Genomic DNA, 13,887 nt, shown 5'->3' on the forward strand with positions numbered 1-13,887 from the left:
TCGTTGAGAAACATTATATTTTAAATAATGCTCAGTATGGATTCAGAACAAAACATTCAACAGCTATGGCAATTATGGAATTAACAGAGAAAATATCAACAACAATAGATAATAAGGATTATTTTGTAAGTATTTTTATCGACCTGAAAAAAGCTTTTGATGTTATCGACCACTCAAGATTGCTTCACAAGTTACAACAATATGGAATTAGAGGTATTGCACATCAGTGGGTAAAAAGCTACTTAGAAAATAGAAAACAGTTTGTTCAGATAAATAATACTAAATCAGAATTGTGTAACATTATTTATGGAGTACCACAAGGGTTGGTACTTGGACCCAAACTGTTTATTTTGTATATCAATGACTTTGTGAATGTATCTAAAGTCCTTGGCAGCATATTATTTGCTGATGATACAACATTATTTTACTCTGGATCAGATATACAGGAAGTAGTACAAGTGATAAATACAGAGTTGGAAAAAGTTAAACATTGGTTTGATATAAACAGATTGTCACTAAATCTTAATAAGACAAATTTCATATTGTTTAATGACAGATTGGAAAAAAATGATGTGTCATTAAAAATAGATGGAATGGACATACAAAGGGTAAAAGAAATGAAATTTCTAGGCGTCATCATTGATGAAGATCTTACATGGAAGTCACACATAAATTACACAAAAGGAAAAATAGCGAAAGCCATTGCTGTTTTGCATAAAGTAAAATTTTCGTTGAATAATTATGGTTTATTAACATTGTACAATTTATTGATTGTCCCATATTTAACTTATTGTGTAGAAATCTGGGGATCAACATGTAAAACTTATACACAACCATTATTTATTCTGCAGAAAAGAGCTTTAAAAATGATTAGCAATAGTCGTTTTAGAGATCCATCTAATCCATTATTCATTAAGTATAGGGTACTTAAATTTCATGATTTAGTTGATTTGAAAATATTACAAACAATGCACCAAGCTAATAAAAATAACTTACCAATAAACATTCAAAATATGTTTGAAAAAAGAGTAAGTAGTTATAATTTGAAAGGAATAGAAGTCTTTAAAAAACCAAGATTCAGAACCAAAGTAAAGGAACGGAGTATTGCAGTGAATGGTGTAAAATTATGGAACAACCTCAACAAAGAAATCAAAGAATCAAGGTTGCTTAAATTATTTAAAAAACGTATTAAACTAGATGTATTAAGTAAGTATGAAACTATGAAATAAGTCAGTGGGTTGTGACAAAGTCATCATCAATTTCATCATCAATTTTATTTATATAGCGTCAAATCACAACAAACAGTTGCCCCAAGGTGCTTTATATTGTAAGGCAAGGCCATACAATAATTACGTAAAAACCCCAACGCTCAAAATGACCCCCTGTGAGCAAGCACTTGGCGACAGTGGGAAGGAAAAACTCCCTTTTAACAGGAAGAAACCTCCAGCAGAACCAGGCTCAGGGAGGGGCAGTCTTCTGCTGGGACTGGTTGGGGCTGAGGGAGATAACCAGGAAAAAGACATGCTGTGGAGGGGAGCAGAGATCAATCACTAATGATTAAATGCAGAGTGGTGCATACAGAGCAAAAAGAGAAAGAAACACTCAGTGCATCATGGGAACCCCCCAGCAGTCTAAGTCTATAGCAGCATAACTAAGGGATGGTTCAGGGTCACCTGATCCAGCCCTAACTATAAGCTTTAGCAAAAAGGAAAGTTTTAAGCCTAATCTTAAAAGTAGAGAGGGTGTCTGTCTCCCTGATCTGAATTGGGAGCTGGTTCCAGAGGAGAGGAGCCTGAAAACTGAAGGCTCTGCCTCCCATTGTACTCTTACAAACCCTAGGAACTACAAGTAAGCCTGCAGTCTGAGAGCGAAGCGCTCTATTGGGGTGATATGGTACTATGAGGTCCCTAAGATAAGATGGGACCTGATTATTCAAAACCTTATAAGTAAGAAGAAGAATTTTAAATTCTATTCTAGAATTAACAGGAAGCCAATGAAGAGAGGCCAATATGGGTGAGATATGCTCTCTCCTTCTAGTCCCTGTTAGCACTCTAGCTGCAGCATTTTGAATTAACTGAAGGCTTTTCAGGGAACTTTTAGGACAACCTGATAATAATGAATTACAATAGTCCAGCCTAGAGGAAATAAATGCATGAATTAGTTTTTCAGCATCACACTGAGACAAGACCTATCTAAAGAGATATTGCATAAATGCAAAAAAGCAGTCCTACATATTTGTTTAATATGCGCTTTGAATGACATATCCTGATCAAAAATGACTCCGTATTACTAGAGGTCAGGGTAATGCCATCCAGAGTAAGGATCTGGTTAGACACCATGTTTCTAAGATTTGTGGGGCCAAGTACAATAACTTCAGTTTTATCTGAGTTTAAAAGCAGGAAATTAGAGGTCATCCATGTCTTTGTCTGTAAGACAATCCTGCAGTTTAGCTAATTGGTGTGTGTCCTCTGGCTTCATGGATAGATAAAGCTGGGTATCATCTGCGTAACAATGAAAATTTAAGCAATGCTGTCTAATAATACTGCCTAAGGGAAGCATGTATAAAGTGAATAAAATTGGTCCTAGCACAGAACCTTGTGGAACTCCATAATTAACCTTAGTTTGTGAAGAAGATTCCCCATTTACATGAACAAATTGTAATCTATTAGATAAATATGATTCAAACCACCGCAGCGCAGTGCCTTTAATACCTATGGCATGCTCTAATCTCTGTAATAAAATTTTATGGTCAACAGTATCAAAAGCAGCACTGAGGTCTAACAGGACAAGCACAGAGATGAGTCCACTGTCTGAGGCCATAAGAAGATCATTTGTAACCTTCACTAATGCTGTTTCTGTACTATGATGAATTCTAAAACCTGACTGAAACTCTTCAAATAGACCATTCCTCTGCAGATGATCAGTTAGCTGTTTTACAACTACCCTTTCAAGAATTTTTGAGAGAAAAGGAAGGTTGGAGATTGGCCTATAATTAGCTAAGATAGCTGGGTCAAGTGATGGCTTTTTAAGTAATGGTTTAATTACTGCCACCTTAAAAGCCTGTGGTACATAGCCAACTAATAAAGATAGATTGATCATATTTAAGATCGAAGCATTAAATAATGGTAGGGCTTCCTTGAGCAACCTGGTAGGAATGGGGTCTAATAGACATGTTGATGGTTTGGATGAAGTAACTAATGAAAATAACTCAGACAGAACAATCTGAGAGAAAGAGTCTAAAAGTCTAAAATGTAATCTGTTAATAATGTCTAAAATGTTTTAAGTCTAAAATGTAACCTGTTAAAAATGTAATCTTTTAAATAATGGCTAAAATTATGAAATAAGTCAGTGGTATGTGACAAAGTAAAAAATGTAATCTGTTAAATAATGTTGAATAATGATGCTTAAAATTGAAAGATTGAACTGTAAAAAGGGGCAGAAAATATAAGACTTGTTCTTCCCTCTGCTCCTTTTCATTCAATGTCTTGTAATATATTCATTTCTGCTTTTCTGTTTTTCTTTTAAATGAATGAAATAAATATTAAAAAATAAATAAAGCGCTCCTCCACACACATGGAATCCGAGATCCTCTGGAATGGTTCCTCAACGCGCACAGGCTCTGAGATCCTCTGGAAGCGCTCCTCCACGCACTCGAGCTCTGAGATCCTCTGGAAGTGCTCCTCAACATGCACGGGCTCCGAGACCCTCTGGAAGTGCTCCTTGACACGCTGGTATGGCCGCCTTAGCAAATTGTCAAGGATAACACAATCAAGCATTAAACTTACACCAAGTCCATGACTGAGTTACGATTGAAAATGGTCTCTGTTCGCTGTCACTCTCACTGACTCCCACTGGGGTGGCAGACTGGTCACAATGGGGTCTCCGTGGTAGGAAAAAAGATCCCTCTTGGTCGCCATCATGCTCCATCACTCCCTATGGGTCTCCAACATGCACACGAGTGTACTGAACAGTTTAAAACACTCACACAAGTTTTGCGACCAGTCAATAGATACATGGGTCTCATAATCATCTCTCAACATAATCCTGTGGGTCGTAATAGACTTTCAATTGACTCTGCAATGGGGTTGCATCAATGATCGTGGCTATTCACATATTTTTCACTCGCACAAGTCAGTCGCAATGCAAACTTGGTGTAAACGCAAATAACAATGGAGACCAGCCGAGACTTGTGAGAATTGACAAAATGTCATGATCTTGTTGCTCTTATATAAAGGGGTGCACATAACTGGTGCTTATGCTGCGTTTACACATACCAACGACAAGTCACGAATGCCACGAAGTACACATTCTTGGCCGCTGATTATTCAGGGCAGAGGCGTCAGGAACTGCTGCAACCTGTTACCACATGTTACGATTAATGGCACGTGTTGCTGGAGAATTATCAGGAACCATTACGCACGGTCAAGAATAGTGTTCCGCGTTGTTGCGTATCAGCGCATCGTCAAGTTCTGTCACGTTGTGAACGAGGTGAATTGTCTCCACACACACATCCATATTCATCCAACCGAATTCAGATCGCTCCACTTTTTTAGAAGAACTTTGTGACTGCATGCATAGTTGGGCTCTGTGCCATGGAGTGGTGCAGAGAGGAGGAGGAGGACAGAGCCAGGTGTGTGGTTTCATGCGGCTCTCGTCTCGCGCATTTTCCCAAACAGGCACATGCAGCAGGTGGAACACCTGCAGGAGCGCGCTGAAGAGCACTGAAATGAGACTTTTAGCCGACTTGGTGTCACCAATCAAACTGAATGCGGTGCATCAGGGTTTAATTGTGCACGCGCTTCTTCCTCCACCGGACTGGAGGAGGTGCAGAGATGTCTGGCTGCACATGAGTCTCCTCTCGCTCCTCTGGTTGCTCAGACTCGTTCTCCTGCTCATCGATTACAACAGCAGGTGGAACACCTGCAGGAGTGTCCTGGGGAGCTTCAGCAGGAACTGTGGAATGATATTTGGAGCCGAGTTTGTGTGCACGTGACAGAAAACTGATTCGTCGTGACGCGCAGTGAAATGTGACGCCGCGTTACAAGTCGTGTCAAAACTTGACAGTTTCCTTGTCACTTAGTAAAACACGTGACAGTTTGGGCTCCAAGAACCATCACAGGAACCACTATGAACGTTGTCGGGTTCTATTAAGGATCAATACTCATCAAGATGGATCAATACGCTCAATTGCGACCTCCACGACGTGAGACGAAATGAGGGTGGTGTGTGACATTCGTGGAAGATTTTTTGACAGGCAAAAACATGCTCCATGAATATCACGCACCAACACGCACTATTAAGAAACCTATTCAGATGCGTTAAGTCACATTAAGAATGTCAGGAATGTGTCACGAATGACAGAAAAATGACATTTGTAACGCATCTTGCTTATGTGTAAACTCACCTTTATGTGTGCTAAAAATCATTGATGCACAGCAAACAGCACTTTTCCTACACCTGTCATTACTTTCCATCTATGAACTGCTTCCTTTGTGTTTTCTGCTGCGCATAATTTTTTTTTAGCATGCACAAGCACCATGAGTACCAGTTATGTGCATGCTTGCTTATATATGTCTCAGTCTGGTGTAAACGGGGCATTGCTTCCATTGTGGTCCTCAATAAAAATAATAAAAAGAGATACATCCAGACAAGACGAGCCCACTGTGTGATGCTGCTTATATACGTTCAGCAATGTATCACGTCTTCTCCTTCTTCTTTCAATTTGGTCTCGGTGTCACTGTTGTGTGGGCCGCTGAAGAGGAGGTACTGCTGGCCCACCACCACCAGAGGGCGCCCTGCCTGGAGTGCGGGCTCCAGGCACCAGAGGGCGCTGCCGCCTCACAGGAGCAGCCAAGGTCACAGCCGTCATCTATCTACTGAGACAGCTGACATCCATCAGCAGAGGGATATATCAGCTGGACGGCATCTCCACCTCATTGCCGAGATATCGCTCTACCAAGGAGGTAACGAACTCAGCCAGCCATACGGATTAATCCCTTGTTGCTTGTGTGTAAAACGACTGAAGACTGAAAAGGACGTATTTGGATAAGTACTCTTATTCCCACATTACAGTGTTGTTTCTGATTAGAGGTGGAGGTGGTGTTTTCCACCCCACGTGTTGTTGGGTGCAGCCACACCCAAATCTGACTGTTTCTGTTCCTCGCCAGCAGTACCGGATCCGACGAGCGGAGGCAGTGATCACCTGGGAGTTCGGGACTTGGCGGCTCCAGTATTCCCGGGGTTCGGTGGCGGAGGAAATCGGGTGGTTCCGGTTCGACTTGGACAGATGTCTCCTATCGTCGAGCCTGCCCACACGACACCGTTGGAATTCGACTTGTGACCAAAATTGTAATTTGTTGTGTTTGTTGTGCGTGTTCACAACAGTAAAGCTTTGTTATTTGACTTTCTTCATTGTCCGTTCATTTGCGCCCCCTGTTGTGGGTCCGTGTACTTACACTTTCCCAACAGGATATCTCGGCCAACGTCATGGATCCCGAGGGGCGTCAACCGGCTGTTGAACGGCCAATGGAAGAACAGGGCGCACAGGCGCCCGCAGGAGGAGTGATCGGGGAGTTGCAGCGGATCCTCACTACTTTCACAGCTCGGTTGGATCTTATGACTGAGCAGAACGTCCTCCTTAACCGCAGGGTGGAGGCTCTCGCCGCGCAGGTGGAGGCGCGCCCCCAGGGCGCTGCTGCAGCTCCCCCTCCTGTCGACCCTGTGCGTAATATTGACGTTCCACAGGTCGTTCAACGACCCCCCCCACCTTCCCCGGAAGCATACATAAGCCCTCCAGAGCTGTACGGAGGTTGTGTGGAGACGTGCGCGGATTTCCTTATGCAGTGTTCGCTCGTCTTCGCACAACGTCCTGTTATGTACGCGACCGATGCTAGCAAGGTAGCTTATGTAGTAAACCTGCTTTGCGGCGAGGCACGCGCTTGGGCTACAGCACTCTGGGAGCAGAATTCACGGCTCCTCCACACATATGATGGGTTTATGAGGGAGTTCAGAACCGTGTTCGATCACCCTAATAGAGGAGAGACCGCTTCAGCCGTGCTACTGTCAATGAGACAGGGGCGTCGGAGCGCAGCTGCCTATGCAGTCGACTTCCGCATCGCGGCTGCGAGGTCCGGCTGGAATAGCACTGCCCTCCGCGCCGCCTTTGTAAACGGACTGTCATTGGTTCTTAAGGAGCACCTGGTGGCTAAGGACGAACTGTGGGATTTAGATGGACTCATCGATCTTGTCATACGGTTAGACAACCGGTTAGAAGAACGTCGGCGGGAACGTGACGAAGGGTGTGGCCGGGCACGTGCCATCCCTCTCCCTTCCGGTTCCGACCGTGCTCCGCCTTCCCCACGCTCCACGGCCCCTGCGCTCCGTGTGGCTACAGCTCCCCCTGCTGACGAAGCTATGGACACGAGCAGGGCAACATTTAGGGCACCAGATGCACAGAGGAGGCGGGCCCACGGGGTATGTTTTGTTTGTGGCTCAATAGAGCACCAAGTGAGAGACTGCCCCGAGCGGTTAAACACCAACGCCCGCCCCTAGAGACTGGGCTAGGGGTGGGCTGAGACATTCACGTGGGACACACCCACATCGCCACACGACTCCCAGTTACGATCCTTTATGAGGATTCAACCCTGAAGGCCCCAGCACTGGTGGACACGGGCTCTGAAGGGAATCTGTTAGACAGCAGATGGGCCAGGGAGATAGGGCTCCCTCTGGTGGCACTTACCTCGCCTGTGCAGGTTCGAGCACTAGACGGCTCCCTACTCCCTCCAATCACACATAAGACACCACCTGTAACTCTGGTGGTGTCCGGAAATCACCGGGAGGAGATCGAGTTTTTTGTGACTCCTGCTACCTCCCGAGTGGTTTTAGGGTTCCCCTGGATGTTAAAACACAATCCCCGGATCGATTGGCCGTCCGGGGTAGTGGTTCAGTGGAGCGAGACCTGCCATCGGGTGTGTTTAGGTTCCTCGGTTCCTCCCGGCTCCCAGACTAAGGAGGAGGTCAGAGTCCCGCCCAATCTGGGGACGGTGCCGGTGGAGTACCATGACCTTGTCGACGTGTTCAGCAAGGATCTGGCGCTCACCCTTCCCCCCCACCGTCCTTATGATTGTGCCATTGATTTGGTTCCGGGCAGTGAGTTCCCGTCCAGCAGGCTGTACAACCTCTCACGGCCTGAGCGCGAATCAATGGAGACCTACATCCGGGACTCTTTAGCCGCCGGGTTGATCCGGAATTCCACCTCCCCGATGGGTGCAGGTTTCTTTTTTGTGGGTAAAAAAGACGGCGGACTTCGTCCATGCATTGATTACAGGGGACTGAACGAAATCATGGTTCGCAATCGATACCCGTTGCCCCTGTTGGATTCTGTGTTCACACCCCTGCATGGAGCCCGAATTTTCACCAAGCTCGATCTTAGAAATGCGTATCACCTGGTTCGGATCCGGAAGGGAGACGAGTGGAAGACGGCATTTAATACCCCCTTAGGTCACTTTGAGTACCTGGTCATGCCGTTCGGTCTCACAAACGCTCCCGCGACTTTCCAAGCATTGGTTAACGATGTCTTGCGGGATTTCCTGCACCGGTTCGTCTTCGTATACCTAGACGATATACTCATCTTTTCTCCGGACCCTGAGACCCATGTTAAGCATGTACGTCAGGTCCTACAGCGGTTGTTGGAGAACCGGCTGTTTGTGAAGGGCGAGAAGTGTGAGTTTCACCGCACGTCTTTGTCCTTCCTGGGGTTCATCATCTCCTCCAACTACGTCGCTCCTGATCCGGCCAAGGTTGCGGCGGTGAGAGACTGGCCCCAACCCACAAGCCGTAGGAAGCTGCAACAGTTCCTCGGCTTTGCTAATTTCTACAGGAGGTTCATTAAGGGCTACAGTCAGGTAGTTAGCCCCCTGACAGCCCTGACCTCGCCAAAAGTTCCCTTCACCTGGTCGAATCGTTGCGATGCCGCGTTCAAGGAGTTGAAACGGCGCTTCTCGTCTGCACCCGTTCTGGTGCAGCCCGATCCTAGTTGCCAGTTAGTGGTTGAAGTGGACGCCTCGGACTCAGGGATAGGAGCCGTGCTGTCCCAGAGCGGGAAGACCGATAAGGTCCTTCACCCGTGTGCCTATTTTTCCCGCAGGTTGACCCCGGCCGAACGGAACTATGACGTCGGCAATCGAGAACTCCTTGCGGTGAAAGAGGCTCTTGAGGAGTGGAGACATCTGTTGGAGGGAACGTCCGTGCCATTCACGGTTTTCACTGACCACCGGAACCTGGAGTATATCAGGACCGCCAAGCGGCTGAATCCCAGGCAAGCCCGCTGGTCACTGTTCTTCGGCCGTTTTGACTTCCGGATCACCTACCGTCCCGGGACCAAAAATCAAAGATCGGATGCTTTGTCCCGGGTACATGAAGACGAAGTCAGAATGGAGCCGTCGGATCCCCCGGATCCCATCATCCCGGAGTCCGCTATCGTGGCCGCCCTCACCTGGGACATGGAGAAGACCGTCCGGGAGGCCCTGGCACGAAACCCGGACCCCGGAACCAGGCCGAAGAATAGGCTCTACGTCCCACCAGAAGCAAGGGCTGCGGTCCTGGACTTCTGTCACGGTTCTAAGCTCTCCTGTCATCCTGGGGTGCGAAGAACCGTGGCAGTCGTCCGGCAGCGCTTCTGGTGGGCATCCCTGGAGACCGACGTCCGGGTTTATATCCAGGCCTGTACCACCTGCGCCAGGGGCAAAGCCGACCACCGCAAGTCCTCGGGATTGCTACAGCCGCTGCCCGTACCTCATCGCCCCTGGTCCCACATCGGCCTGGATTTTGTCACGGGCCTCCCGCCGTCCCAGGGAAACACGTCATCCTCACGATAGTGGACCGATTCTCCAAGGCAGCCCACTTCGTGGCCCTCCCGAAGCTCCCCACGGCCCAGGAGACAGCGGACCTCCTGGTCCACCACGTCGTCCGGCTGCATGGGATACCATCAGACATCGTCTCCGATCACGGTCCCCAGTTCTCCTCGCAAGTCTGGAGGAGCTTTTGCCGGGAACTGGGGGCTACGGTCAGTCTCTCGTCCGGGTATCACCCCCAAACCAACGGGCAAGCAGAACGGGCCAATCAAGAGATGGAGCAGACACTACGTTGTGTGACAGCCGCGCACCCGGCGGCCTGGAGTACTCATCTGGCCTGGATCGAGTACGCCCACAACAGTCAAGTGTCATCAGCCACCGGCCTCTCCCCTTTTGAGGTATGTTTGGGGTATCAGCCCCCATTGTTTCCGGTGGTTGAGGGAGAGGTCGGTGTGCCCTCGGTCCAGGCCCACCTGCGGAAGTGCCGCCGGGTGTGGCGTGCCGCCCGTTCTGCTTTGTTGAGAGCCCGGACGAGGGCGAAGACCCATGCAGACCGGCGGCGGACCCCGGCCCCTACGTATCGCCCCGGGCAGGAAGTGTGGTTGTCCACCAAGGACATTCCACTACAAGTGGCCTCCCCGAAATTGAAAGAACGATACATAGGACCGTACAAAATCCTCAAGATCGTCAATCCCGCCGCAGTGAGGCTTCAGCTTCCGGCCTCACTGCGGATCCATCCCGTGTTCCATGTGTCAAAACTCAAACCGCATCACACCTCGCCCCTCTCTACTCCCGGTCCAGCGTCACCTCCTGCCCGGATCATCGATGGCGAGCCGGCTTGGACTGTGCGCCGGCTTCTGGATGTCCGACGGATGGGCCGGGGCTTTCAATACCTGGTGGACTGGGAGGGGTACGGCCCGGAAGAACGCTCCTGGGTGAAGAAGGGCTTCATCCTGGCCGACTTCATTGTCCGTTCATTTGCGCCCCCTGTTGTGGGTCCGTGTACTTACACTTTCCCAACAGTCACATGACCAATGGAGCAAAACATAATTGGCTGAACATTGGATGACTGAGACAGGGATTGATTGCTTCTCCCTGATTTTCTATTTTTTGAGGTGGAATTTTTCTTAGGTTGAATTTTTGAGTTTGAACTTTTTTTAGGCTTAATTTTTTTTGGTTTTGAGGCTGAATATTTTGATGCTAAACAAATTCAACCTTAGGAATTCAACTTCAAACAACTGATTTTGATGCTAAAAAAAAAAAAAATTCAACCTTAAAATTCTAATTCAAACTCTGATGGCACAGATTTACTTCCATATGTATAATCTCTACTAGTTGCCTGTGTAACAAGTTTGAGAACCTTCATTTTGTGAAATAGAGGATTGTGCATATTGCATATTATGACAAGAGGATGCATGAATAAACAAAAATGTGAAGAAAAACAAAATTGATGGCATAATGCACGCTACAACTTTACCACTAGATGGCAACAAATCCTACACAGTGTAGCTTTCAGAACTACACTAAGTAATTTTAAAGTTTGAAAAATGTGGTTTCATGTTCATTTAGGGGCTTGACTGCTTACAGTATTTTAATATGACTAAGGTTGTATTTTTTTAATTTTTTACAAAGAGAACTTGTCCTTTGTGTTTTTGTGGAACTGTGATGTGGTTCCTTCTAGAGTGCCTTTATTAGAGAGAGTGGCGACGTGATGAGTCAAACAAAATCGGTCACGTGGCTAATGGTGCCATCTTGGGTTCAAAATAGTGTTCGGTGTTAATCTGTCTGCATGGAAATCCAGCTATTTTATTTATTTATTCATTGAAAATGCTGGGTTGTTGTGCATTTGGAGGAACAAATAGACACAGCAAGGGCTTCAGGATGTTCAGATTCCCTTCAGATCCAAACAGAAGAAAAATTTGGGAAATAAAGTCAGCTGTGTGGGATGAAAGCGACTTCATCATCAAAGCTTTGAAAGGTAAATTTATTGTTCAGTCCCATGTACAGTAAAACTCACCTAAACCATCATTGTATAAACTCATCATTCGCAGTCACTGGACAAAAAAAAGTTTTTGTACTGTTTTCAATGTAATAAACACCATATATAACGGATTTTGTACAACAGATTTTTCGCTCACATCGGATAAAATTTCCCGCCCGATCGCAATGTATTTCCATTAAAACCCCTCACATGTGGGACCGGAGTCATTTCCGTGATTAAAAGCCCGACCGTTCATTTGTTTTACACCGTGCTCAGACAGACCTGAGGCGCACGTCAGGCTGAAAGCACAGTGAAAGCAACTAAGTTTCCTGTTTTCACTGTGCACCGTTTACATTTTGATAATAAGGGGAGGTGATGGTCTAGTGGTTAAGGTGTTGGGCTTGAGTCCAGAAGATCATGGGTTCAAATCCCGCTTGACTGGAAAATCACTCAGGGCCCTTGGGCAAGGCCTTTAATCCCCTATTGCTCCCAGTGTGTAGTGAGCGCCTTGTATGGCAGCACCCTGACATCGGGGTGAGCGTCGGGGTGAGCGTCGGGGTGAGCGTCTGATGCAGATGGAAAAGCGCTATATAAATGCAGTCCATTTATCATTTTATATAATAGATCAAATACATTTGGCAGAGAAAAAAATTTCAGAGGAAATTTTGACTCGGTCATTAAATGAAGCACACGTCCCGATTCAGGATTCCCCATAGATGTTCGGCGCCTCTTGGCTGTAGCTAATCCGTTACATACATCTCGCTCACATCGGATAAAATGTCCCGTCCGATTGCAATGTATTTCCATTAAACACCCCAAGCAGTCTGGACGTGCACAGTAACAGAGGTACAAATTAAAGTTCAGCGCTCTAACGCTCACCGTTTTGAGGAAAGTGGGACCAGAGTCATTTCTGTGATTAAAAGTCTGACCATATTATTTTTTTCAAACAGTGTTCAGACTGGGACCTGAAGCCTGACGTGCACCTGTTAAATCAGACACATTTTCTGCTTTCAATCCTTCATCTGCCCTCACATTTGAATAGTTTTTACAGTGCGCACTGATTACAATGGATCAAAAACATCCGCAACTTGACAGCACAAAGTCGGTAAAAGGGGAAAATGTACAGCTTACCTTTGATTTAGAGGTGATGACTGTAGAAAGAAAAACTTGTTGAGGGTCAAATTAGTCCAGAATAAAGTATAATCCAGAGACAGAGAACTTTAAAGGTGTCACGCACGTCATTGCATGACAAGGAGTTACAGATGTGCAGCTGAATAAATCAGGATTTAAATTAATTAAATAAATCATCATAAATTGTAAATTTGATAGCTTAACTATTTTTATATTTGTTTTGATAGCACTTGTACCTGGATGTGTTGTTGTATGTGGTTAAATGATTTTAAAAAAAATGTTGAAAACATAAAAGTTTCATTCAGTAGCTCAGCGCAGTTGGAACCAAAATGGTGCCACATTCTGAGTTGACACCTCCATTTTGGAGTGGGAATTCACGCTCCTAAACGACCAATAGGAGAGCAGTGCTGGCGTCACATCAAAGTGAGGCTGACGGCAGTGTCTCGGCCACCAACCAATCACAGGCTAGGATAGAGAGGCCAGTATCTGGCCCAATTCAGGGCCGGTTATCGGGCTATTTCCTGTTCATGCGCACACAGGCAACAAGAGGTCTCAGTTTGGGTGGGGACAGATCATCACAGTGGGGGATTGGTGGAAGCCATCTGTCAGTGAAGCCGAGCATCCAACCACGGTGTTGTGGGCGGGATCTGACCCCAGAGCAGATGGATGTAGAGATGGGCGATACTGGGAATTTTGGTATTGATCCGATACCAAGTAAATACAGGCCCAGTATCGCCGATATCGATGCCGATACCGATGCCAATACCGATACTTTTTCACATTTAAGCTTCATAGATCCAGTGTTGGGGAAAGTGTAGTGACATGGACCCACAACAGGGGGCGCAAATGAATGGTCAATAGATGAGCCAAAAGGTAACAATTTAATGTTGTGAATGTGCACAACGATTATACAGACAATCACAG

At 46.3% G+C, this 13,887-nt stretch overlaps 1 protein-coding gene across 1 annotated transcript in view; it reads left to right on the top strand.

Annotated features, from left to right (window-relative positions):
• LOC117519452 (glutathione hydrolase-like YwrD proenzyme) overlaps nucleotides 1–13,887 on the top strand; it is a 33,856-nt gene that overhangs the window by 18,873 nt on the left and 1,096 nt on the right. Inside the window, 2 exon segments of the mRNA XM_034180797.1 lie at nucleotides 11,765–11,789; nucleotides 13,464–13,633. Of these exon segments, the coding sequence (XP_034036688.1) occupies nucleotides 11,765–11,789; nucleotides 13,464–13,633 (195 nt within the window).

The sequence above is a fragment of the Thalassophryne amazonica genome, chromosome 10, assembly GCF_902500255.1.
Source record: "Thalassophryne amazonica chromosome 10, fThaAma1.1, whole genome shotgun sequence".
NCBI classification, from domain to species: Eukaryota; Metazoa; Chordata; class Actinopteri; order Batrachoidiformes; family Batrachoididae; genus Thalassophryne; species Thalassophryne amazonica.